Source organism: Sus scrofa, chromosome 6 (genome assembly GCF_000003025.6).
Source record: "Sus scrofa isolate TJ Tabasco breed Duroc chromosome 6, Sscrofa11.1, whole genome shotgun sequence".
Taxonomy (NCBI): domain Eukaryota; kingdom Metazoa; phylum Chordata; class Mammalia; order Artiodactyla; family Suidae; genus Sus; species Sus scrofa.
In genome coordinates this window covers 14,667,772-14,695,111 of record NC_010448.4, presented here as the reverse complement: position 1 = coordinate 14,695,111, position 27,340 = coordinate 14,667,772, and the positions used below count along the sequence as shown (strand labels likewise).

Sequence of the window (27,340 nt, the reverse complement as noted above, 5' to 3'; positions counted from 1 at the left end):
TTACAGCAGACTGAATGTAAAAGTAGTTGTGAGAATCTAGCTGTCTTCCATTAAACCAGCTATTAAAGAGATTTGCAAAAATGTAAAACAGTGTCTTTTCACTAAATTTGTTTTATTTAAAAAAAATCTTCTTTTCATAAAATATTTATTAACATATAATGGATTTATTGTTATTTACAGATGAATAAATATATAGAAATTCTTTTCTCTTTTTATGGCCATATCTATGGCATATGGAAGTTCCCAGGCTGGTTCCCAGTCAGAGCTGCAGCTGCTGGCCTGTGCCATACACATGGGAACACCAGATCCAAGCCACATCTGCGACCCACACTGCAGCTTGTGGCAACACTGGATTCTTAACCCACTGAGCCACAGTGGCAACTCTCTAGAAATTCTTAATTTTAGTTTCTCATTCAGAAAATATCAATAGATAGACCCTTGAGAAACAAAAGCTCTTTGGGGGCCTCAAAGACTGTAGAGGGAACTTGAGACCAAAATCTTTGCGCACCACTGGCTTAGATTAGTTGTATTATCTGATGTTAAAATCTAGATTAAGAAGTACATATCTGAGCATATGAAAAGATTTTTCAAAATTGGAGTCCCCATCGTGGCTCAGCAATAATGAACCTGACTAGTATCCATGAGGACATGGGTTCAATCCCTGGCTTCTCTCATTGTGTTAAGGGTCTGGTGTTGCTGTGAGCTGTGGTGTAGGCTGGCAGCTGCAGCTCCAATTCAACCCCTAGCCTGGGATCTTCCATATGCTGTGGGTTCAGCTCTAAAAAGCAAAAAAAAAAAAAAAGTGGGGAATTCTGACTGTGGTATTAAGGATCTGGTATTAAGTGCATTAAGGATCTGGCTTTGCCGCAGCTGTGGCGTAAGTTGCAGCTGCAGCTTGGATATGATCCCTGGCCTGGGAATGTCCATATGCCGAAGGTGTGACTAAAAACAAGAAAATAAATAAGTAAATAAAGATTAAATGAAGTGTGTTATTACTTATCATGTATTTTTCTTTTGAATTGTGTAAGCAGGAGGCTGGAACCCACTGAACGACCTCTTCAGATTGTTTATGATTACTTATCCAGGCTGGGGTTTGATGACCCCTTGCGCATACAGGAGGAGGCGGCAAATCCTGACCTCGGCTGTATGCTTCGATTCTACGGTGGTAAGAATTTATCAGTGGCCTTGTGAATATGTTGGCTATTTTTAGTTGATTGTTTGTACCTCTGTCTTCAGCCCTTCAAAGGTATTTTATCAAAAGCCATTTTAAAGCCAGTTGACCGAGGTAGTTAAGAAACAACAGTGAATATAATCTTCCCTTTTTATTTTTGCTCTTTTTATTCCAGTGTTTTGCCAACTTAACAAAATCATTGTGTACTTTTGCCAGCATCTGGATGAAATCATAGCTTTAGTATCCGTTATACTTTCAAGTTCCTTGTAAAGTTCCATGAACTCCTAGATAGTTCCAGAATGTTGAAAAGTAGGTGGTTATTATCATATATGACTTAACTTTTGATGAATGTATCTGTCAAATGTGTATATTGTTGAATTTTGTAAGCTTTAAATCTGGGATTTTTTTACCTGCTCTGCTCTTTTGGTGCACCGTCCCCTCTTGACTATTTTTCACCTGATCACTTTGGCAATAAAGTTAGACTCCGTGAAATCAGATACTTTCCAAATACACATAGTCTACTCGTAGTCCTACCGAGTACCATTTTTTGAGTGCTTGCAGTGTGCTTTTATGCCTGTAAATTCCCCAGTTTACTCATTTATAGCCACCTTATGCTCTGGGCACTCTTGTCTCATTTTACGAATGAGAAGTTACTGAGACAGAGAACTTAAAGAACTTGTTCAGGGTCATGCTGGTCGTAAATAACAGAGCCATTTACCACCCAGTCGGTTTGAATAAATGTGACCTACTTATCAAACAGTTAAGCTAACAACTAAGTTATTACTGTATGTAGGCATAACCATTTACTAAGATTCCCTGTTCTCATTTTGATTTCATCTCTGTATAGTTTTTTTTTTCTTTTTTGGCTGCACCCGAGGCATGTGGAAGTTCCCGGGCCAGGGATCGAATCTAAGCCACATCTGTGACCTATGCCACCTTCGTGGCAATGCATGATCCTCAACCCACTGTGCTAGGCCAGGGATCGAACCGGCAGTGCCAGAGATAAGTCGGATCCTTAATCCATGCACCACAGCGGGAACTCCTCTGTATACTTCTTGCTACAACTCTTGTGACAGTGTCATAAGCCAGTTTTAGTAAATGCACTTCACAAAAGATTTTACTAATAATTTTTCATCACAGTATTTTGTGACATGTTGTTCCTTGTATGTTTTTTTCCATTTTATTTTCATTAGTTTCTTTCCTTGGCTAGTTCATGAAGGAAGAATGATTGCTAGATTGATGTGAAACATGAGGAAAATCTAAAAGTACCAGTTTGTAGTACTTACTATATTTTGGGAGGTCTTTAGCAGAGAACATTTCCAAAAGTGAGCTCTGTTACATCAGAAAAGCTAGTATAATTTGAATGGGAAAATTATGTTTGGAAAAGAGGTTTTTAAAAGCTAGTTGTTTTTATTTATTTATTTATTTATTTATTTTGTCTTTTTGTCTTTTTCCTAGAGCCGCACCCATGGCATATGGAGGTTCCCAGGCTAGGGATCCAGTTGGAACCAGCCTACACCAGAGCCACAGTAACGCGGGATCTGAGCCGGGTCTGTGACCTACACCACAGGTCACGGCAACTCTGGATCCTTAATCCACTGAGCAAAGCCAGGGATCGAACCTGCAACCTCATAGTTCCTAGTCAGATTCGTTAAACCACTGAGCCACAACAGGAACTGCTGTGTTTGTTTGTTTGTTTGTTTGTTTTTTTAAATAGGCGATGTATGTATGTGGCACCAGAAATAAAGGATTAAAAATATGTATGTGTGCGTGTGTTTAGATAGACAGATGGGTAGGTAGATAGATAAGAATATTATCTATTGGCTGTGTAATAGATTGCCTCAAAACTTAGTGACTTAACATGATAATAAATGTTTATTATCTTACACAGTTTCTATCTGTCAGAAACCGGGAGTAATTTAGCTGGCTGGTTTGGCCTGGCCTCTCAGGAATAGTGCTCACTATACTGGGTGAGGCTCTAGTTATCTCAAGGCTTGAGTGGGGCTGGAAGATTTATGTCTAACATGGCTGTTGGGTAGAAGGCCCCAGTTTCTCACCAGCTTTTGGCAGGAGATCTCAATTTCTTGCTGTGTGGACCCCTCTCTAGGGCTGCCTCAGTGTTTTCATGGTGTGGCCTCTAGGTGCCCGCAGTGATGAGACACACAGACGTGCACATGACTGTGTGCTTGCAAACACCACACGCACATGTGCACCCATGCCTCTGTTTTTCATGACCTCGCCTCCTAAGTCACCATCATTTCACTACCTTCTGTCGATTGGCACAGAGTCACCAAACACAGCCCACACTCTCGAGAAGGGACTTAGGCCTCACCTTTTGAAGAGAGGACTCTTAATGAATTTGAAGTATTCTCTTTGAAGCAAATAGTGAAGTAATCCGCTTTCAGTATTTCATGTGTGGAGTCTTTGGTGAGTTAGCTTAGTTAGACTATAGTGTTAATGAGGCCAGGGTCAGAAGGCCCCAAGTTCAAACAAGTGAATTTTGCTGTGTTTGCTGGGTATGAAAAAGTACCCAGTACTCCAGGTGGCCGTTATGCAAATGCTAGTCTATCTGTCTTGCCGGGGTGGGTGCTGGGGGAAAGTGTGTGGAGTGACTCAGTGCACATTCATGATATAAAGCCATGAAGGAGCATATGGGACTAGGAATGAGTGGGTAGCGTGATTGATCAGAGAGACCGCGAGCCCATTACTCAACGCCCTGTCGTGCCTGAGGAAGCAGAGTCCAGAAGGTGTGACTTGCTGGTGTGGTTGTAGTTCTGGGACTGAATAGCTCAGGTAGCGGGGCACCCAGCCTGAGCATTTCTTTTTTTCCTGTATGCTCTGCACACTTTGTTTGAGACAGTTGTATCCAAGAAGCATAAACAAACAAAAGAAACCAGATACAGAAAGACTCGCATGGTATATTTCCATTCATTGAAAGTTCAAAACCTGGCAAAACTCAGCCGTGCTGTGTAGAGATGTATGTCTGTCCCTCCACGTCTGCCCTTTCCTCCTTCCCTGTAAGAATGAGGGGGGGCACTTAGAGGTGGCACGGTGACAGGGTTCTTCTGTGCCATGGAGTGGATTTGTTGTGTACCTCTTTTAAACCTCCCATGCGTGCTGCTTCTTGCCCCTTGCCTCTTCTGTAGGCTGGGGAGGCAGTCAGCAGAGCAGTAGTTGTTGAAGTCATGTGTTGAAAATGGCAGAGCCACCATCCGCCCAAGTCTCTCAACCTAATTGGCCCCTGGAAATCCACACTGCCCACCCTAGGAGAGAATTAAATTTCTGTTGTGCTTGGGCCAGCATACTCTTTTTGCTACAGTAGTTTAAACTGCTATAACTAATACAGTAGCAAAAAGAAAAAGAAAACAAGGAAGCGATTATTATAAAAGTCAAGAGAATGGCTGACCTCTCAGTAGAGGGAGGAAGTGATTCCTACAAGTAGAATTTGAATCAGTACTGGTATGTATATACTCATAGTGGTTGTCTATTTAAGTGGTGATATATAATACGATTATTATGATATAACAGTCAATTTGGTATATGTTCAGAATTTTCTAACTCATTCCTGTATAATATGTATTTACAGAAATCTATTTTGTTTCCATAAATGATATCACTTGGTATTGGTCTTCATGCTTTTTCCCCCAGCAGTGTTTTGGAGATTTTTTTCTTAACCATCTTCCCCTTAACTCTGTGCCTTTCTTTATGTTACGTAGTATTGAATATCATGTATATATTACAGTTTATGTAACAACTTCCCTAGCAATGGACTATTGCAAACATCACTGTAATAAAATTGCATTTTGTGCATCTGTGTTTCTTCAGAGTAGATCTCTAAACATAAAATTATTAGGTCATAGGATATTTATTCACATTTGAAATATTACGTTAATGTATGTTTCCTCTATACCCACTTTGGTAAGAGTGTTTTTATCATGAATGGATGCTGGACTTTATGTCAAATGCTTTCTCTGCATCTCTTGAGATGATCATGTGGTTTTTGACTTTTCTTTTGTTAATGTGGTGTATGATGTTGATTGATTTCGTATGTTGAACCATCCTTTGTATGTTGAACCTGGGATGAATCCCACCTGGTCATGGTATACTATCTTTTTTATATGTTGTTGAGTTCTATTGGCTAAAATTTTGTTGAGAATTTTTGTGTCCATATTCATGAAAGATGTTGGCCTATAGTTTTCTTTTCTGGTGTTATCTTTGTCTGGTTTTGGAATTAGGGTGATGGTGGCATCATAGAATGTCTTTGGGAGCGTTCCTTCCTCTTCAGCCTTTTGAGAAAGTTTAAGGAGGATGGGTATAAGTTCCTCTTTGTATGTTTGGTAGAATTCACCTGTGAAGCCCTCTGGTCCTGGACTTTTATTTGTAGGGAGTATTTTTATGACATATTCAATTTCATTTCTAGTGATCAGTCTGTTCAGTTGCTCTATTTCTTCTTGATTCAGTTTTGGCAGGCTGTAAGTCTCTAGCAATAGTTACTTCCATGAAACAAATGTATAGTCATCAGAGTACCCCTTTGCTCACAATTTCACCTTTTAATATTATTAGCATTGAACATTTTTACTAATATGATGGATAAAATGATGGTCTGAATGTTTTAATTTTGTTTCCCTAATTATTTTTATTATTTTTTTGCTTTGTAGGGCCACATGTGTGGCATATGGAAGTTCCCAGGCTAGGGGTTGAGTCAGAGCCATAGCTGCCGGCCTGCACCACAGCCACAGCAATGCAGGATCCCAGCTGCGACTGCAGCCTACACCACAGCTCACAGCAACACCAGATCCTTAACCCACTGAGCAAGGCCAGGGATCGAACCTGCATCCTCATGGATACTAGTTGGATTCGTTTCTGCTGCGCTGCAACGGGAACTTGTTTCCATAATTACTAGTATGGTTGAATACTGTTTCATATTTATACTGGATCTTTAGGTTTCTTCTCCTTTGAATTACTCATTGATATTTGTGTTATCTTTTTCTCATATTGCTCTAAAGGACTTTTGTATGTATTTTGAATATATATCCTCTGGAATGTTTTTGTGACACATTTTTTCCCCTGGTCTTTAACTTGTTTTTTCATTTTATTGTTCTTTATTGTGCAGGTTTTATTTAATCAGTCTTTTCCTTTAAAACATTTGCATTCCTTCCCTATCCTAGGTCATAAACATACTCTACATTTTCTTCCAGTAATTTTATATTTTTAAAATATGATATGAGGTAGGGAATCTAACTTTCCTTTTTTCTCAGTTGTCCCAGCAATATTTATGGAATAGTTCATCCTACTAATTTTAAGTATTACCTTTCTTATTATTAAGTTCATATACAGGCAGGGGTCTATTTTTAGATACTGTCTTCTTATATTGATCTCTTTGTCTTATGCTGATATCAGTAGAATTTTTTATGATGGATTTTGATAGTTGAAAGGGAGGCCCCTATCACTTTTCTTCTCTGGAAAATCAGGGAGATTTCTAGACTCAGGGAAGTCTTTCTGAAAAAGTAGTGTTTGAGTTGGTTCTTGAAAAATTGGCAGAATTTTAATAATCAGAAAGGAAAAGGAGCAGTTCCTGTCGTGGCGCAGTGGTTAACGAATCTGACTAGGAACCATGAGGTCGCAGGTTTGATCCCTGGCCTTGCTCAGAGGGTTAAGGATCCAGCGTTGCCACGAGCTGTGGTGTAGGTGGAAAATGCGGCTCAGATCTGGCGTTGCTGTGGCTGTGGTGTAGGCCTGCAGCTGTAGCTCCGATTAGACCCCTAGCCTGGGAATCTCCATGTGCTGTGGGTGTGGCCCTAAAAAGAAAAAAAAAAAAAGAAAGAAAAAAAAGAGAAAAGGACAGAGGTGGGAGATTCAGAATTTCTTTATTTTATTTTATTTATTTATTTATTTATTTATTTTTTTCCCCACTGTACAGCAAGGGGGTCAGGTTATCCTCACATGTATACATTACAATTACATTTTTCCCCCAGCCTTTCTTCTGTTGCAACATGAGTATCTAGACAAAGTTCTCAATGCTATTCAGCAGGATCTCCTTGTAAATCTATTCTAAGTTGTGTCTGATAAGCCCAAGCTCCCGATCCCTCCCACTCCCTCCCCCTCCCATCAGGCAGCCACAAGTCGATTCGGAATTTCATTGCATGTTCTGTGAATCACAGATAATCGGCATCCAGATTGTTCTGGGCCTTGAGTCCAGTATCAGGAGTTTAGCCTTCATTTGGCAAATGGCAGCAGGAAGTGATGGGATCCAAGTGGTCCAGAGAAAGATGAATCTGGCACCAGAGTGGGTAATAATTCAGGCATGAATTTACAGGGATCTGAACTAGGGAATGGGAAGGAATCATTCATGTGAGAGACTTTTTGAGGGAATAATCAGTAAGTGTTGGTGGTTGATTGAAAAGGGGAGTTGAAGGAGTTCCCACTGTGGTGCATTAGAATCTGCGGGATTGGTGGCATCTCTGTAGCACCAGGACACAGGTCCAATCCCCAGTCTGGCACAGTGGGTTAAGGACCCAGTGTTGCTGCAGCTGCGTAGGTTCTGATCCCTTGCCTGGGCACTCCATTTGCCGTGGGGCAGCCAAAAAAGAAAACAGAACAAAAAAAAACAAAAAAAAGAGTTCATGTTGTGGCTCAGTGGAAACGAAACTGACTAGCAACCATGAGGACACAGGTTCAGTCCCTGGCCTCACTCAGTGAGTTAAGGATCTGGCTTTGCCTTGAGCTGTGGGGTAGGTCTCAGACGTGGCTTGTATCTGGTATTGCTGTGGCTGTGGTTTGGGCCAGCAGCTACAGCTCCGATTCAACGTGTAGCCTGGGAACCCCCATATGCCTCAGGTATAGCCCTAAAAAGACCAAAAAAAAAAAAAAAAATTAAAAAAGGAAGAAAAGGGGAGTTGAGGAAAAGAATCTAAGAGGCAAAGCTGACTCTGACTCAGCACATCCTAAGGTGTCGAGCCCTCTGCATATCTTTCCTCATTTACTCCTCCCAACTTTCGAGGTAGATACAGTTACTCCAGAGAGGTTTTAACTTGCCCCAATAAAATAGCCTAGCTAGGAAGCAGAAAAGTCTGCTTCTAAATCTCATCCCATTAACTTCTAAGCTGTTCCACCATATAGTTGATGGAGAAAGAGTTTAGAGGAATAAGAGGAATCCATAAAATGTGAGAAGTGGGAAGGACTAGAGATTTAGTCCAACTCCTTGGTCTTCAAGTTGGAAACTAAGCCCTAAAAATATAAGATTTGTTCCGGGTCACAAACCAGATGGTGGAATTGCTTAGCACCACTGCTTCTCAAGGTTTTGGACTGACATAGTGTGAATAGCAGATGTGTTTCTGTGTTGCATGGGGGACCTGTTGTCAGTCTGAAATTTGTTCTGAGGTTTCCTGTTTTAGTCTGGTCCTGGTTTATCTGGTTCTATCCCTTACTAATGTTCCAGATTTGGGGCCTGCTGTTTGGGATCACATCCACACCTGCGGACCTCAGGGGTGAGCCCAGAAGTTCATGGACCACTTTATGGGGTCATTTTCCTGAGCTCCTTCCTGGTCTCAGTGTCCTCGGGCTTTATTTAATCAGCCCTGTTGGGCACTTGCCACAAGGGTGCCCACACTCCAGGGCGCAGCAGTGGGAAGAGACAGCAAATGTGTCAGGTTTTACCCTGCTCTCCTGGGACTGCAGACCTTCCAGTCAGAGAGGAAAGCTCAGCTCCTCAGGGTTCCGGACACCTGTGTCCCCGACCCTTGCAGCTGCCCTGGGGGACTGGAGCTGGAGCCTGAGAAAGGGAAGGGAAGGGGGGAGAAAAAAACAGGGAAAACAAGCACCTTCTCTCTCTGGTGCTGAGAGACCCTTTCTCTACCCCGCAAGACAGAACTTGAGGGCTTCTTCTAGAGTGTTGTCCACACGTGTGCCCACTTCTGAGTTTTGGGCTTTCTCAAGTCCTGGCTGGGGGGTATCAGAAAAGGAGAAAATGGTAAACTCACCACTCATTGGGTGGTATTTGGAATTGTTCTTTCCCAGTCTGCCTGCTGTTCCTTCCTTTTTGGTGTTCTCATAGCTGCTCCAGGCATTCTGTCCAGGTGTTATAGGTGATTCAGTGGGAGAGACAGGATGAAGTGTGCTTTCTCTGTCTTACTCAGAACCAGAACCTTTTTTTTTTTTTTTTTTTTGTAATTTTTATTTTCTTAGGGCCACACCCATGGCACATGGAGGCTCCCAGGCTAGGGAACTAATTGGCTGCAGCTGCCAGCCTACACCACAGTCACAGCAACATGGGAGCCAAGCCGAGTCTGCAACCTACACCACAGCTCATGGCAACCCACTAAGCGAGGTCAGGGATCAAACCCGCATCCTCATGGATACTAGTCAGATTCGTTACGGCTGAGCCACAACGGGAACTCCCAAAACAAGAACCTTCGTGGTGTCTTTTGATTAAAAGAATTACTTCATTTTAATATAGTCCAACTTAACCATCTTCCCCTTTATTACTCCTAGAAGCTATATTGCTTTGCCTTCCAGTTTATATTCACAATCTCTGTGACTTCATTTCTTATTTCTCTTTGTTTTGAGTATCATTGTGATCTCACAAGCTTGAGTATGTATTTGTTTCAGTTCATTATGGCCATTTTTCTTGCTGATGCTCGGTTTGTCCCCTCTCAGCTCTTGGGGGCTCCTTCAGGTTGGCTTCTGTGTCCTTCCAGCGTGACCCCAGTAGTCTTTGATAGATAGCATTCTGGATTTTCCATTAAATTCTCGTACCATAAGATGTCCTGAGTTGATCTTTTCCTTTTCTGACTCAGACTGGGAATAGATTATTTTTCTAAGGACTCTTGGTTCATTTTAATGAAGAATGATATTTAGGGATTATACTGTGGGTAATAAAAATACTCATTGCTGCAAGGTTGTTCTTGATTCTTTTTTTAGAAACTTTGTAAATTATAAAAGCAATCTGTTTTCTTTATAGAACATTTCAAAGTATAAACATATAAGGAAATTAAAATTATCCCTACTTTTCCAGTTAGAATCTTGGCTTTTGAGATTGTAAATCTATTTCTTTCTTTTTTCTTTTTTTTTTCTTTTGCTTTTTAGGGCCGTACCTGAGGCATATGGCAGTTCCCAGGCCAGGGTTTGAATCTGAGCTGTAGCCACCAGCCTACACCAGAGCCACAGCAATGCGGGATCCAAGCCATGTCTGTGACCTACACCACAGCTCATGGCAACACCAGATCCTTAACCCACTGATCGAGACCAGGGATTGAGCCCCCAACCTCATGGTTCCTAGGCGAATTCATTTCCACTGAGCCATGACGGGAACTCCCCTAAATTTTTTTTTTTTTTTTTTTTTTTTTTGTCTTTTTATCTTTTTAGGGCCACACCTGCAGCGTATAGAGATTCCCAGGCTAGGGGTTGAATTGGAGCTGTACCCGCTGGCCTCTTCCAGAGCCACAGCAACACCAGATCCGAGCCACGTCTGCGACCTATATCACAGCTCACGGCAACACTGGATCCTTAACCCGCTGAGCGAGGCCAGGGATCAAACCTGAAACCTTATGGTTCCTAGTCTGATTCATTTCTGCTGTGCCGCAGCGGGAACTCCTGTAAATCTATTTTTTAATTAGAGCTGTTAGACATTCCAGATACTTCTCAGAATTTCCTCATTCTGTCTTTTTTTTCCCCCTCTTGATGCCTCTCTCTTTTTTTTTTTACCACTTTCAGAAGATCAGAGACTTGAGGCACGTTGAATATCTAGAAAACAGCATGTTATTTCATGTATAAATAACTTATCCTCCCCCTCACCCCAGTCAAACCGAATGTGCCTTTCTGAGAGTGGTGATGGATAGATTTAGGGGTTTTCTCTGTAATGAAATATAAAGAAATTAGGCCAAGAAAAAAGAGACTCGAAGAATTATATGTGGATTGATTTAACATCTGTTTCATGAAAACTTTAAAAGAGACTGTTAGACAAATTGGAAGCATGATAAGCTGTAATGAAGTCCCATTTTTATTTAACTTAGCTAGTTTTGTAGTAGATGACGCAGTTAGCCAGGATGGTAAATATAAAAGCAATAGCAAGTTTGGGAAAATGATGAGATTTAAAAAGAAAGAATACAGCTTTATTGAGATATAATTTACATACCATAAAATTCATCCTTTAAAAGTGTCCAATTCAGTGATTTTGGTATTTTGAGAGAGTTGTACAACTATCACCAATCTCCAATTTAATTTATTATTATTATTATTATTATTTTGGTCTTTTGTGTTTTAGGGCCACACCCGCATCACATGGAGGTAAGGTACCCAGGCTAGGGGTCTAATCAGAGCTGGAGTTGTTGGCCTAGGCTACAGCCACAGCCATGCCAGATCTGAGTCACGTCTGCGACCTATACCGCAGTTCATGGCAACACTGGAATCCTTAACCCACTGAGCGAGGCCAGGGATGGAACCCACAACCTCATGGTTCCTAGTCGGATTCGTTTCCGCTGCACCACGACGGGAACTCCACCACTCTCCAGATTTAGAACATTTTTATCACTGAAAAATGAGACCCCCTATCCATTAGCGGATCATTCCCCACTCCGACAGCGCTTGATAACCATGAATCTACATTCTGTCTTTATAGATTTACCTGTTCTGAACAATTCATATAAATGGAATCATACATGCTTGGCTTTCTGTGGCTGGCTTCTTACTCAGCATAATATTTTCAAGGTTCATCCATTTTGTAGGATGCATCAGCACTTCATTTCTTGATGACTGAATAAGAGTCCACTGTATGCATAGACTGCGTTTTGTTTATACACTTATTAATTGATGGACATTTGGGTTGTTCCCACTTTTTGCTATTATGAAGGATTTATCTCTGAACCATGTACAAGTTTTTGTGTGGACGTATGCTTTCAGTTCTCTTGGATATAGATGTGGGAATGACATTGCTGGGTCATATGGGGACTCTGTGTTTAAATTTTAAGGAACCATCAGACTGATTTCCAAAGAGGTTGCACCATTTCATAATCCCATCAGCCAAGAAGATTCTATTTTCTTTACATTATTGCCAACACTTATTTTTTGTCTTTTTTGATCATAATCATCCTAGTGGGTACAATCTGGTATCTCATGGTTTTGATTTACATTTATCTAATAACTAATGAGGTTGAACATCTTTTCATGTGCTTGTTGGTCTTTTGTATATATTCTTTGGGGAAATACTGATTCAAATACTTTGACTTTTTTTTTTTTTTTTGGTCTTTTTAGGGCTGCACTACAGCCTATGGAGGTTCCTAGGCTAGGGGTTGAATTGGAGCTATAGCTACTGGCCTATGCCACAGCTATAGCAATGCTGGATCCCAGCTGCATCTGCGACCTGCACCATAGGTCATGGTAATGCCGGATCCTTAACCCACTGAGCAAGGCCAGGGATCAAACCTGAGTCTGCATGGATGCTAAGTCAGGTTCGTTTCCCCTGAGCCATGATGGGAACTCTGCCCATTTTTTTAAAATGGGTATTTTTGTCTTTTTATTGCTGATTTGTAACAGTTCTTTATTTATTCTGGATACAGGTCTCTTATTAGATATATGATTTGCACATATTCTCTCCTGTGTCATGAGTCCTCTTTCACTTTCCTTTTTAAAAAAATTGTGGCTGTACCTGCAACATACAGAAGTTCCCAGGCCAGGGATCAATACCGAGCCACAGCTGTGACTTGAGCCACAGCAGTGACAACACTGGATCCTTAACCCATTGAGCAAGCAGGGAACTCCTTTTTTTTTTTTTACTTTCTTGATGGTGTCTGTTGAAGCATAACACTTTTTTATATTTGAAATCCAGTTTATCTGTATTTTCCTTTTGGTTGCTTGTGCTTTTTATGTCAATGTCTAAGAAACCTTTGCTTAATCTAAGTTACAAGATTTCTTCCTGTGTTTAGTCTGAAGAGTTTTAATTCTTACATTTAGGTCTGTTATTCATTTTGAATTAATTTTTGCATATGGTGTGCCGTTAGGAATTCAGTTTCATTCTTTAGCATGTGGATATCCAGAATTCCCAGCACCATTTGTTGACATGAGTATTCTTTCTTCATTGAATTATCTTGGTACCCTTGTCAAAATCAGTTGTTTGTAAAGTAGGCATTTATTTGTGAACTCTCAATTCTATTCCATTTTTCTATGTCTGTCCTTGTGTTAGAACTGTACATTATATGCTAGCTCCTTACTTTGTAGTAAGTCTTGAAATTGGAAAATATGCATCCTCCAGTTTTGTTTTGCTTTTTCAAGATTGTTTTGGCTGTTCTGAGTCCATTCCATTCTATGTGAATTTTTGTATCAGTTTGTCAGTTTCTGCCATGATGTTAGCTAGAATTTTGATAGGGATTGTGTTGAGTCTGTACATCAACTTGTGGAATTTTGCTATCTATTAAATCTTTCAAACCATGAACACCAGATGTCTTTCCATTCATTTATGTCTTTAATTTCTTGTTTAACTCTGTTTTAGAGTTTTCAGTATGCAAATTTTGCACTATTCTTTTTTATAGCTTTTTAAAATTTTTATTTTATTTTGTCTTTTTGCCATTTTCTTGGGCTGCTTCTGCGGCATGTGGATGTTCCCAAGCTAGGGGTCAAATCTGAGCTGTAGCCGCCAGCCTACGCCAGAGCCACAGCAACATGGGATCCAAGCCGCGTCTGCGACCTGCACCACAGCTCACGGCAACGCCGGATCGTTAACCCACTGAGCAAGGGCTGGGATTGAACCCGCAACCTCATGGTTCCTAGTCGGATTCATTAACCACTGTGCCACGACGGGAACTCCCTCTTTTTTATAGTTTTGTAAATGCAGTTGCTTTCCTAATTTCACCTTTGAATTGTTTATTCCTAGTCCATAGAAATAAAATTGATTTTTAAAAAAATCTTGTATCCTGTAACCTTGCTTAATTCATTTATTAGTTATAATAGTCTTTTTTAAAAATGTGGCTTACTTAGGGTTTTCTCTATACAAGATCATATGATTTTCAAAAAGTTAGTTTTTCTTTCCAGTCTGATACTGGTTTTGAATCTTTAAAAAATTTTTTTTAATCTTTCAAGTGTTTTGAAAATTTCATTTTTTAATTGAAGTATAGTTGATATACAATGTTTTGGTGTACAACGGAGTGATTCAGTTATACATGTATACTGTATATATAACTTTTTTATTTTATATATAGTAGTGTGTTATTGTTTATTTTACATATAGTAGTTTTTATCTGTTCATCCCAAATTCCAAATTTATCCCTCCCTCCTTTCCCCTTTGGTAACTTTATGTTTGTTTCCTATGTCTGTGAGTCTCTGCATCTATAAATTCGAGGTGCATGGGGACATCTCTTGGACATGTCTAGCAGGCAGCTGAGTATATGAGCTCTGAACTAAGGTGAGATCAGGGTAGGAGATGGAAATCGGAAGGCCATTATCTACATATGAACAGTGTAGTTTGGGGGAGGTGGGAGCCAGATTGAAGTAAATTGAGTAATTAAAAGGTGAGGTAACCGAGATAGCTAATACAGAAGCACAGATGATAAAAGAGCCTCAAATGAGTAAACTTATGAAGTTTCTCAAAACGTGGCTTGCGGGCCATCTGTGTTTAAATTACTTGGGATACTTGCGGGCGGGTCTTGGTAGTCTGCGTGTTAAAGTAATTCTCAGAGAATTCTTGGGCACCTAGCAACTGGGGAGTCCCTGAACTAAAGGAATTCTACAGCAGAGACGGAGAGGGAATGGGAGAATACTTGAGTGCTGGTGTGGCCTTGAGAGAAACAGGAGGGAGGGTGGAGTTGAGTGAGAAGAAAGAAGAACCAAAGAACCAACCTTCCCACGGAGGGTGGAATTTAGAGCATAGATGAACAGATTGGACTGCCATAAAAGGAGATATGGCCCTCCCATTCATGTGGCGTTAACATACAAAGTTTGAAAACGTTGACGTAAGCTAGCCCATTTCCTCATTTTTTTTTTTTGGCCGCACCCACAGCCTGTGAAAGTTCTTCAGTCAGGGATCAGATCCACGCTGCAGTGGTGATCTGCGCCACAGCTGCAGCAACACCGACACTTACCCCACTGTGTCACACAGGAACTTCAGCTTTTTTTTTTTTTTAACCACCCTGTGGCACATGGAGTTCCTGAGCCAGGGATCAGATCCAAGCTACATTTGCAAACCCATGCCGCAGCTGTGAAATCACTGGATCCTAACCCAGTGTGCCATGCAGAGGGTTGAACTTGTGTCCCGGAGCTCCAGAGACAGCCCCAGTCCTGTTGCGCCACAGTGGGAACTCCCATTTCCTCATTTTTTATATTGGAGATGTGGTTAAAAGGCAAAGTGATGCCCAGGGTTCCATCATCTATTATGTAATAAATAATATTGAGTACATGCTAGTTTTCTCAGTTCCCAGTTTATTGCTCTTTGTACAAGCTCATACTGTTGCTGCTCTTGGTCATTGCTGTGTAGAGTTACTGTCTGTTTTTAGTAGTGCCTTAATCAAGAACATATCTTCTGTCATAATCCTCTGGTTTGTTCACAGTATCTCAGTCATGTTAGGATTTTGAAAGGGTAGCGAAAAACAGAAGCTTCTGCGTGCACATATCAGTTTCTGCATTCATGACTGGGATAGTTGATTGAAATGTCAGATGTAAGGATTTATTTACAAAGAGCAGAAGGATGGAGGGTTGTGTACAGAACTGGTTATTAATTTCTTCCTTGGAGAGTAGACTAAGCACACCAATTATTCCATACTTTTTTGGTATCTAAAACTATGATTAGTACTTTACATTCATTGTCTTAATTTTTTATAAGAACCCTCTGAAGATAGGTAGTATTATAATCCAGACTATAAATGAGGAAAGTCAAGGTCAGTGAGATTATGTCGTTCGAGGAAACAAAGTAAGTGGCAGAATCAAGAGTCAAAACTCAAGGTTGACTGTCTGACTCCCAAGTCCTGCCTTTCTCTGTCTACATGGCAAATACGGCTGTTGGGAGGGGTACCAGTGGCATCCAAAATAACATGTTGCTCTCTAGACCCAAATTCACAATGTGCCCGTGATTAACTTCAGGAATGAATAACATTTTAGGACTGAGATCTTATTTTGCAATACTTCTATTGCCTGGTTACTTAAACCTACATTAGGGTCATTGAATGTTGACATGTAATACTTTCTTTTTTCCCTTTTAGTATTCTGATACTACTTTAATGGTGGCTTCTGAAATACTGTTTTCTCTGCAGAAAAACCATGCCAGATGGATCATCTGGATCGAATCCTCCTGTCTGGCATCTATAACGTACGCAAGGGAAAGACCCAGCTGCATAAGTGGGCTGAGCGCCTGGTCGTTCTCTGTGGCACCTGCCTCATCGTTTCCTCCGTGAAGGACTGTCAGACTGGAAAGATGCACATTTTGCCTCTGGTTGGGGGCAAGGTAAGACTCACAGAGGTGAATTATTCTTCCTTTGATCATCTTAATTCAAAAAACATCACATGTGTTTTTCAGAGCTTTTTCACATCTTTTCACAGGAGCCAGCATGAGCATTATTAAAGATTATATCACAGAGTTTTTGCATTCTTAGGTTTAAATGAAAGAAACCCACTCAGGCTAATTTAAGCACAAACCAAGTTTATTTACATCACAGACTCCTCGGGAGGTCCAGTGTCCTACCGCTGAATGTAATTAACTGACACACTGAAGAATTTCACAGATAAAATATATAAAGGAGCCCCAGGGAGCCTCTAGTATACATACATCTAATGGCAGTTCCAGAGGAGAAGAGAGGAGAATGGATAAGCAATATCCGAAGAAATCACGATTGAGATTTTTCTAGAAATAAAGGCAGACATGAGTGTTCCGATTGAAAGAACACTGGATCCTGAGCAGGATTAATAAAAATAAATCTATACGTAGACACATTGCAGAAGACGAAGGAGAAAATCACAGAAGCTTCCAGAGAAAAGATTACCTACAAAGAATTGACACTGTTAACAGCTTTCTTTACACCAACAATGCATGTTGAAGACTATTTGCAGAATTGTTGAAAGAAAATAAATGTCAACCTGTATTTTTGTCAGCCAAATTATTTCACAAGACTCATGGCAAAAATAGGACCTTTTCAGACACAGAAAGACTAGTGAGCTGGCGTATCCTCACTGAAAGAACTCCTAAAGGATGTACGTCTGAAAAATGACACCCCTCCAAAAGAAGAGGAAGAAGAAGAAGAAGACAGTGACAGCAAAGGAAAGTACATTCGAAGGAAAGGGATGAGATAAAGAATAGCCGATGAGTGTAGACACTGATAAAATATGGTTTAATGTTGATTGTAGAAAGGTTTAAAATGTTTTATATTTGGAATATAAATTTAAACTACTGAAGCTCAAACTCCTCTGAACGGTATTCGAGATGCGATAGTGTGTTCAATAAAGGAGGTGTGATGCGGTCCTGGGAGAAGAGGAAAGAAACACAGTGTTAGGGTTTATTAGAAAAACTGTCAAGTGTGAATTTAAACATTTTAAGTGTAACTATGTAGAGGGGAAGGGAGACTATTAAAAATATTCTGTGTTGCTAAGAGAAGGCAAGAAAAGGATTGAGAAAAAGCAACATAAATTAGCATGGCGAGTTACCACAAGTTTTAGTGACAGAAATAAATCCTGATATATCAGTAATCACAATAATTATGATTTGTCACTTTATTATTTAAAATCCTACTGTTTACTGTTTATAGGAGACACACCTAAAGTTTACAAGGCTAAATGTGAAATGATAGAAAATTGACACTGGTCAAATAGCAACCAAAAGAAAATTGGTGTGATTATATTAACGTCATACAAAACGTAGGACAGTGTGTTTGCAACATAGGACTTTTACAACTCGGTGATAGACAAGTAACCTGTCAAAAGACTGATAAATAACAAGTTTTGCAAAGGTGGGGAGCAGCTGCAACAATCATTCTTCATTGGTGGGAAACAGTTTTATTGTTTCTTACAAAGATAAACATATGCTGATCAAATGACCCAGCAGTTCTCCTCAATATTGAGACGTGAACACAAATCTTTACAAAAAGTGTAAGTGAATGTTCCTAGTAACTTTGTTTATATTTGCCCCAAACTGGAAGCAGCTCAGATGTTCCTTGATTGGTGACTCGCTAAGGAGATGTGCTGTATCCAAGCAGTGGGATGCTCCCGAGCAGTCAAGAGGAATGAGCTGCGGATACACCCAAGAGCAAGACTGGGTCTCAGAAGCCTTATTTTAAGTGAAAGAAAACATGTCTGCTTATTGCATGATTCCATTTATTTCAAATGCAGAAAAAGACAGGGGAGGGAGTGGGATGGACCGGGAGTTTGGGGTTAGTAGACGCAAACTGTTACATTTGGAGCGGATAAGCAGTGAGGTCCCTACCTTAGAGCATGGGCAACTGTATCTCATCACTTGTGGTGGAACATGCTGGAGGATACCATGAGAAAAAGAATGCATATATATGCGTAACTGGGTCACTTTGCTGTGCAGGAGAAATTGGCAGAACATTGTAAATCAACTATAATAAAAAAAATTTAAAAGAAAAAGACAAACAACTGTAGTGATAGAGTGTAGTGTACAGCTCTGTTCATTTATAAAAATCCACCAAATCATTCACTTAGAATTTGTGAATTAAAAAAAAATAATACGCGTGGAGTTCCCACTGTGGCACAACAGGACATATGTTCAATTCCCGGACCAGCACAGCAGGTTAAAGCATCCTGCATTGCTGCAGCTATGGCATAGGTCGCACCTGCAGCTCGGATCTGATCCCTGGCCTGGGAACTCCATATGCCGTGGGGCAGTCGAAAAAGGAAAAAAAAATCCACAAATTTTATGTAAGTTGCACTATAATAAAACTTGCCTCCCCCTAAAAACTTTAATGTGCAAAAGTATTAATAGGGAGAGAGAGGCTTGCCACAAAATGATGAAGGGAACGTTTCATGGTGAATATTTAATAATTCTGAAATTGTACATGTATTACAATGTAGTCTCAACATGCATAATACAAAACTTGTAATAATTACTCAGGAGTTGACAAATTAACTTCTAGTGGGAGATTTACAAACCTTTTTCAGTATTTGACAGTATTTGTTTTTTTTCTGTGTCAAACATCCCATAGTAAAATATTTAAAAGCAAGGATTGTTCTAAAGCAATTAATATCTATTCTTCAACAAGATCCTTTATTCTATTTATTTATTTATTTTTTGTCTTCTTTAGGGTCACACCCGCAGCATATGGAAGTTCCCAGGCTAGGGGTCTAATCAGAGTTGTAGCCACCGGCCTACACCACAGCCACAGCAATACCAGATCCGAGCCGCATCTGCCACCTACACAACAGCTCATGGCCACACCAGATCCTCAACCCACCAAGTGAGGCCAGGGATCGAACCTGCAACCTCATGGTTCCTAGTCAGATTCGTTTCCTCTGCGCCACGACGGGAACTCCAAGATCCTTTATTTTGACACATACTCATTGAAATGCAGTGATTTATTACTAATGAAAAATGACCATGTTGTAAGGACCACCATTGAATGTTTTGAATATTATTTAATTTTATTGGATCTTTCTAATATGGTTCTTTTTTGCTGTATTTTGTGTTTCTGTCATTTGGTTCAGTCTTTACTTGGCCCCCGAAATCTAATGATTTATGAATATAATAACTTGGAAGGTTCCAGCGGAGTCGCCAAGATTCAGTAGCTATGATATAGCAGAGGGAGATGTCAAAGACCTAAGTGGTTCCATAACTATAAAAAGACTTCATCCTAAATCAGAGCTCTTCAGCTTGGCTTGTTGAAGACAGTTGATGCGTTGTGATTCCCTACAATGGGAATGGGGGAATTTTTTGCCTCTTTACTCAGGCCTGGTGAAAGAGGTTTCAACAGGACTCCAGAGAGCCTTGAGTAGGTCCCCTGCAGTAAGGGGGACATCGTGGACTGGTGTCCTGCCTTCTGACCAGGAAGTCTACAGGACAAGAGATAGGCCACCAGCTGGTTAGGTGACAGAGCAAAGAGTTTAACTCATGTTGGGATCATGGTGAACTCCTTGGGCTTGTCACTGTGTAACCCAGATGGGTGGAGAGACAGCAGGAGGTGTTGGGTGGATGGGTGGATTCTCTTAGAACAAGTCTGGCGGGGCCACGTGGAGGGGCAGACAGGCTGCGCTGGAGGACGGGCTGTCATTGGACCTCCAGATTTCTTCAGGTCTCAGGAGGGAGTGGTCAGCTGCTGGAGTAGCATGTGTTAGCCCCACTAGGGGAGAGGGCATCACTGGTTGGATTGGGGCGTGGGGTATCCAAAGAGCCCTGCAGAGGACCCAGAGAGGGTGAAGTCAAGTTCTGACCTTGCCGGTCTCCTGAGAACCTTTGGGCTGGCATCTCTGCTGTCCCACTCCAACGCTGCAGGGGGTCAGAAATGGCTTCTAGCTCAGCACCTAGTAAGTAAGGGAGGAGGTGAGTCCACAAAGCAGCCAGGGCACCCCTTGCAGGCAGGCAGCTACCTCTGGTGTAGCCCACTGGTGGAGGAAAGGGGGGAGCAGCCTTACCTTTGAAGTAGAAAGCTTGGCTTTTATCATGTGGGCCTGCAGACTCTCCTGTTCTGAAACAGGGACTTGTACTTGCTAAGCTGGGCATGCCCACATCTTGCTCCTGAAGCCCCATGGGGTCCCTACCCTCAGTGACTCTGTCCTTGACTGCCCTGTTCACACCTCAGACCACCCACCCCTGTACCCTTCCAAGCCCGTACCCTGCTTTATTTTTCTTCACATGACTCCTTCTGTATTTTATCATGTTGTGCTAGATCATGTCACCCGTTTTGTGTTAGTGTTGGTCCCTCTCAAATGTACCCTCCATCGAAGGCAGAGCGTTTGTTGTTTTTGCCCCTGCTATATGTTCTCAGCACCCACAGCAGTAAAACTTACTCATTCAACAGATATTTGATGACCACACTGAGGCTAATTTGTGACTTAAAGTGTAATAAATAAATTTACTTAAGATTATAGCCCATGAGTCCTACTCCTTCAGTATACCTGTTAAATAAGTATTGCTTTGGGTTTTTTTCTAAACAGCTTTGTTGAGATTTAATTCATAATTATAATTAACCCATTTAAATGTACAACTCATTGGCTTTTAGTATATTCAAAGTTGTGTAACAGTCACCACAGTCAGTTTTGGAATATTTTCATGATCCTGAAAAGAAATCCTGCACTGCTGAGCCATCATCTCCCCATTCCTTCTCCAGGCGCCCTGAATTTACTTTCTCATTCTATAGATTTGTTGATTCTGCACATGTCATATAAGTGGAATCATACAGTGTGTGGTTCTTTGTGATTGGCTTCTTTCACTTAGCACAGGGTTTTCACGGTTCATGTGTGTTGTGCATATCAGTATTTTATTCCTGTTTGTGGATGAGTAATATTCCATTGCAGGCGAGCACTACGTTGTATGAAAGTCTATACGTTTACCCATTGTTGAACATTTCGATTATTTCTACTTTCGGATGTATGAATAACGCTGCTGTAATTCACATACAGGTTTTGTGTGGATGCCTGTTTTCTTGGGTATATGGATAGCAGTGACATTGCTGGGCCACACGGTAACTGTATATTTAACCTTTGGAGAAACTGCCAGACTGTTTTCCAAAGTGGCTGTCCCATTTTACCTTCCCACCAGCAGTGTATAAGGGTTCCATTTTCTCTGCATCTTTGCTAATACTTTTTTTTTTTTTTTTTTTTTGTCTTTTTGTCTTTTCTAGGGCTGCACCTGTGGCATATGGAGGTTCCCAGGCTAGGGGTCCAATCGGAGCTGTAGCCTCTGGCCTACGCCAGAGCCACAGCAATGGGGGATCTGTGCCGCGTCTGTGACCTACACCACAGCTCACGGCAACGCCAGATCCTTAACCCACTGAGCGCGGCCAGGGGTCAAACCCGCAACCTCATGGTTCCTAGTCGGATTCATTAACCACTGCACCATGACGGAAACTCCTGCTAATACTTTTTATGCAACACGTATCTGTGATTTTGATTTTAGCTGTCCTAATGGATGTGACATGGTAGCTTGTGGTTTTTGACTTGCATTTATCTAATAACTAATGATGTAAAACCTCATTTCATGTGATTACTGGCTGTTCCTCTGTCTTCTTAGGAGAAATATCTATTCAGATCCTTTGCTGACTTTAAAAATTTGAGTTGTTTGTCTTGTTATTGTCTTTCGATTTTTGTTTGGGATTTTTAAAAATGGATGTTTTGTTCCCTCCCTTTCTCCAGGTAGAAGAAGTGAAGCGACGTCAGTTCTCCCTTGCATTCAGCTCAGCTGGAGCCCAAGCTCAGACCTATCACGTCAGCTTTGAGACGCTGGCTGAGTACCAGAGATGGCAGCGGCAGGCATCCAAGGTGAGAAGCTGTCAGACTTCCTGATAGGGAGATAAGAGCCGAGAAATCCAACAGAAATGTATTTTAAAACTGAATTCACTCCCAAGAAATCAAATTATAATTCTTCTTCTTCTGGGCTTTTTTTTCTTTTTAGGGCTGCACCTGGGGCATATGAAAGTTCCCAGGCTAGGGGTCGAATTGAAGCTATAGCTGCTGGCCTGCACCACAGCCACAGCAATAAGGGATCCGAGCTGTATCTGTGACCTATACCCCAGCTCACAGCAATAATGGATTCTTTGTCGTTGTTGTTGTTTTCTGTCTTTTTAGGGCTGCACCTGTGGCAAATGGAGGTTCCCAGGCTAGGGGACGAATCAGAGCTGTAGCTGCGGCCTATGCCACAGCCACAGCAATGTGGAATCCGAGCCATGCCTGCAACCTATGCCACAACTCATGGCAACGCTGGATCCTTAACCCACTGAGCAAGGCCAGGGATCGAACCCGCAACCTCATGGTTCCTAGTCGGATTCGTTAACCACTGAGCCACGACGGGAACTCCCTCTAGTGCTGGATTCCTAACCCACTGAGTGAGACCAGGGATTGAACTCACATCCTCATGGATACTAGTTGGCTTTGTTTCTGCTGCGCCATGACAGAAACTCCCTGCATTATAATTCTTATGCACATCACGCCAGGTCTTTCTGAGCACACAGTGAATGAAATGGAGTTCTCCCAGGTCCTTAACTTAGTATTTGTATTTGCATAGTACAGAATGCTTTCAGAAGTGTTTTGGGGTGCATTTACCTTTATACCATCTTGTGAGGAAGGTACAGCCTGAAAGATATGAGACACAATGAGATTCAGGAGTTTCTGCTGTGGCACAGTGGGTTATGGATCCAGCATTGCAGCAGCTGTGGTGTAGGTCTCAGTGGCACCTCGGGTTCCATCCTTGGCCTGTGAATATGCCGTGGGTGTGGCCCCCCCCCCAAAAAAAGAGGGACAATGAGATGCATTTGACTGTCCCTCAACCATAGTGGTCAGTGATTCCCAGCCTAGTGCTAGTGTATATATTTTGCACAGCTTTGATGAACCACTTTAAGTTGGAACTTAGTGATGGGACATGACCTGTGATCCTGTCACAAACTGTTATTCCTGTGTGCTGAGGATAATAGGCTTTTCAGCATAATTTCTGCTTTCTTAGCCTTTAAAGATGAAGTGCTCTTAAATTATATTGCATTTTCCAAGTTCTCTTATTCTTGCCAACTTTGCAGAATTTAAACACATTTTTCTTTATCAAGCTAGGTAGTTGCATAAAGGATAGTTTCATTATAATGACATGCCTTCAAAACATGTATGCCTTTTGCAGTGATATTTTATTTGTTTTAGATGCATTGTCACAGCCCTTGTTTTATTGGCATACTATTACAGCAGTATAAACCCTGTTTTGGTTTTATTGAATTTTCTGCACTTGCGGTAATAAAAGCTGCTCTGAATAAAATTAGTTTTGATTTTAAATAGCCAGTCCATTCTTTGCCCTTATAAAGAGAAATTAATATTTTTGCAGCACCTTTTGCACACTAAGCAGCATGCTGTGTGCATGATTATTTAATTTTATCCTCATGACAGATGAAGGAACTGTACAAGTAAGGAGCAGAACTTATGTGGCTGCAAAAGGTCAGTGTTTTTCAGTATCATACTCCCTCCTCGAGTTTTGTGCAGTTTTTTGGAATCATCTTTTTTTTTTTTTTTTTTCTTTCTGTCTTTTTAGGGCTGCATCCGTGGCATATGGAGGTTCCCAGGCTAGGGGTCTAGTTGGAGCTGTAGCTACTGGCCTATGCCAGAGCCACAGCAATGCGGGATCCAAGCCACAGCTGTGACCTACACCACAGCTCATGGCAACATCAGATCCTGAACCCACTGAGCAAGGCCAGGGATCGAACCTGCATCCTCATGGCTGCCAGTCAGGTTCATTAACCACTGAGCCACAACGGGAACTCCTGGAATCATCTTAACTTTACTTCCCGTGTGAAGTGTCCATCTTTATGATTGGGTTTTTTTTTTTTTTTTTTTTTTTTTTTAACCTTTTACTTGTAGACACTTTGCAGCTTAGACCTCTCTGTTTTTCAAGCAGCTTATGGTGTTAGGAAAAAGTGAAAAATCATCTGATTCTTCTAAACGGGTGGTTGGGTTTCAGGACCTTTCTTTTCTTTCCCATCTTTTTGATTGGCGCCTTTTTGTTATAAACGCCGTTCTGTCCTCCGCTGGGTGACAGACGTTCACGGCTGGCTCAGATGGCTCTTCTCTTTGACCTTGTCCAGGTGGTGTCCCAGCGCATCAGTACAGTCGACCTCTCGTGTCACAGCCTTGAGGAGGTTCCCGAGCATCTCTTCTACAGTCAAGATATCACCTACCTCAACTTGCGACACAACTTCATGCAATTAGAAAGACCAGGAGGCCTTGACACTTTCTACAAGTATGTGGGGCATAGGTGTCCAGACTGACTTGTTACCAAAACCGGTCGTACTCAATCCCTGTAAGCGAACGTGCTTACCATCATATATATGTTTGAAAAAAGGATGTAAGATTTTTTTCTTCGCACAGTCTTCCTTCTTCCTTTGTCCCCCCCATATAAGAGACGTTAGATGCAAAGGTTCTGTTATGGAGGCAAGATTGAGCTGCCCTTGATCTGGATAATCTTTTTATATAAGTCCTTGACAGCGATGCTTGATCTGCAGCCAGAGTAAATTGAGAGATTCCATATATGGGAAGTTTTTGAATCAAAAGTTTCAAACTTAAATAACTTAAAGGAAATAGGGCTAATTTCAAGAATTCCCTTCCTAGGATAGGGCTTTTATCTTTCTTTTGCACCTGCTCCTGCCAACTCTCAAGCCTTTGTCAGCTGTGAAACCTCTCTTCTAATAAAGGAGCCATTTCAGTTCTAAGGGACAATGACCCATATATTTTTCCATCTCCTTTGTTAGAATATATTCCCCATCCCCGCCCTCCACCCATTTCACCTCCTTCCTCCCTTTGAAAATAGGTGGAAGTGAATAAATATATGGTGTAAGTGATTGTCTGGGTTTCTCTTGGGGAGGGGAGAAATTGGAAATAAAAGTGTTCAAATTGCATCGTGATTAAAAAGATAACTGCACATTAAAATGAATTTTTTTTTTTTTTTTGTCTTTTTGTCTTTTTTGTTGTTGTTGTTGCTATCTCTTGGGCCGCTTCCGCGGCATATGGAGGTTCCCAGGCTAGGGGTTGAATCGGAGCTGTAGCCACCGGCCTACGCCAGAGCCACAGCAATGCGGGATCCGAGCCGCGTCTGCAACCTACACCACAGCTCACGGCAACGCCGGATCGTTAACCCACTGAGCAAGGGCAGGGACCGAACCCGCGACCTCATGGTTCCTAGTCGGATTCGTTAACCACTGCGCCACCACGGGAACTCCATAAAATGAAATATTTTACATACTTCCTTAATAACTAGTACTTCTAGAATAATTTTCAGAAAGCATGATTTTTTTCATTCTTTTTTTAAAATATTATTTTTCATCATGGTCTCTTCCAGGAGATCGGGTACAGTTCCCTGTGCTGTATGGGGGACCTTGTTGCTTATCCATTCTAAATGTAATAGTTTGGATCTACTAACCCCTAAACTCCCCATCCATCCCACTCCCCGCCACCACCTCCCTTGGCAAACACAAAACTTCTGTATGTCTGTGAATTTGTTTCTGTTTTGTAAATAGGTTCATTTGTGCCGTATTTTAGATTCCGCATGTAAGTGATATGATGTGGTATTTGTCTTTCTCTTTTTGACTTCCTTCACTTAGTGTGATGTTCTCTGGTTGCATCCATGTTGCAGTGAATGGCATTACCTCATTGTTTTTATGGCTGAGTAGTATTCCATTGTATGTATGTACCACATCTTAATCCATTCATCTGTTGATGGACATTTAGGTTGTTTCCATGTCTTGGCTATTGTGGGGTAGTGCTGCTATGAATATAGGGATGCATTATCTTTTTGAATTATAGTTTTGTCCAGATGTATGCCCAGGAGTGGAGTTGCTGGATCATGTGGTAGTTCTCTATTTAACTTTCTGAGGAACCGCCATACTGTTTTCCATAGTGGTTGTACCAATTTACATTCCTACCAACAGTGTAGGAGGGTTTCCTTTTCTCCACACCCTCCCCAGCATTTCCTCTTTGTAGACTTATTAATAATGGCCATTCTGACTGGTGCGAGGTGGGTACCTCATTGTAGTTTTGATTTGCATTTCTCTAATAATTAGCAATGTTGAACTTTTTTTTTTTTTTTTTTAAGGGCTGCACCTGCAGCATGTGAAAGTTCCAGGGCTATAGATTGAATTGGAGCTGCAGCTGCTGGCCTACACCATAACCACAGCAATGTGGGATCCAGGCCGCACCTGCGACCTACACCACAGCTCATGACAATGCCAGATCCTTAACCCACTGAGCAGGGCCAGGGATCGAACCTACAATGTCATGGATACTAGTGAGGTTCATTACTGCTGAGCCACAATGGGAACTCCAGCATTGTTGAGCATCTTTTCATGTGCCTACTGACCATCTGTATGTCTTCTTTGGAGAAATGTCTACTTAAGTCTTCTGCCCATTTTTCAGTTGGGTTGTGTTTTGTTGATATTTTTGTTGTTGAGTTGTATAAGTTGTTTGTATGTTTTGGAGATTAAGCCCTTGTCGATTGCATCATTTGCAGTTATTTTCTCCCATTCTGTAGGTTGTCTTTTTGTTTTATTATTTCCTTTGCTGTGTAAAAGC

General features: G+C 41.3%; 1 protein-coding gene across 3 annotated transcripts in view; it reads left to right on the top strand.

The window, feature by feature from the left end:
* Positions 1–27,340, top strand: part of PHLPP2 (PH domain and leucine rich repeat protein phosphatase 2) — an 82,166-nt gene that overhangs the window by 20,810 nt on the left and 34,016 nt on the right. For 2 of the 3 annotated variants that reach the window (XM_021093823.1, XM_021093824.1), the window contains exons 3-6: positions 1,032–1,165; positions 16,402–16,592; positions 22,442–22,567; positions 24,862–25,016. In XM_021093823.1, the coding sequence (XP_020949482.1) occupies positions 1,032–1,165; positions 16,402–16,592; positions 22,442–22,567; positions 24,862–25,016 (606 nt within the window). The remainder of the gene's footprint in view (positions 1–1,031; positions 1,166–16,401; positions 16,593–22,441; positions 22,568–24,861; positions 25,017–27,340) is intronic. The other variant, XM_021093825.1, reaches the window with a different exon arrangement.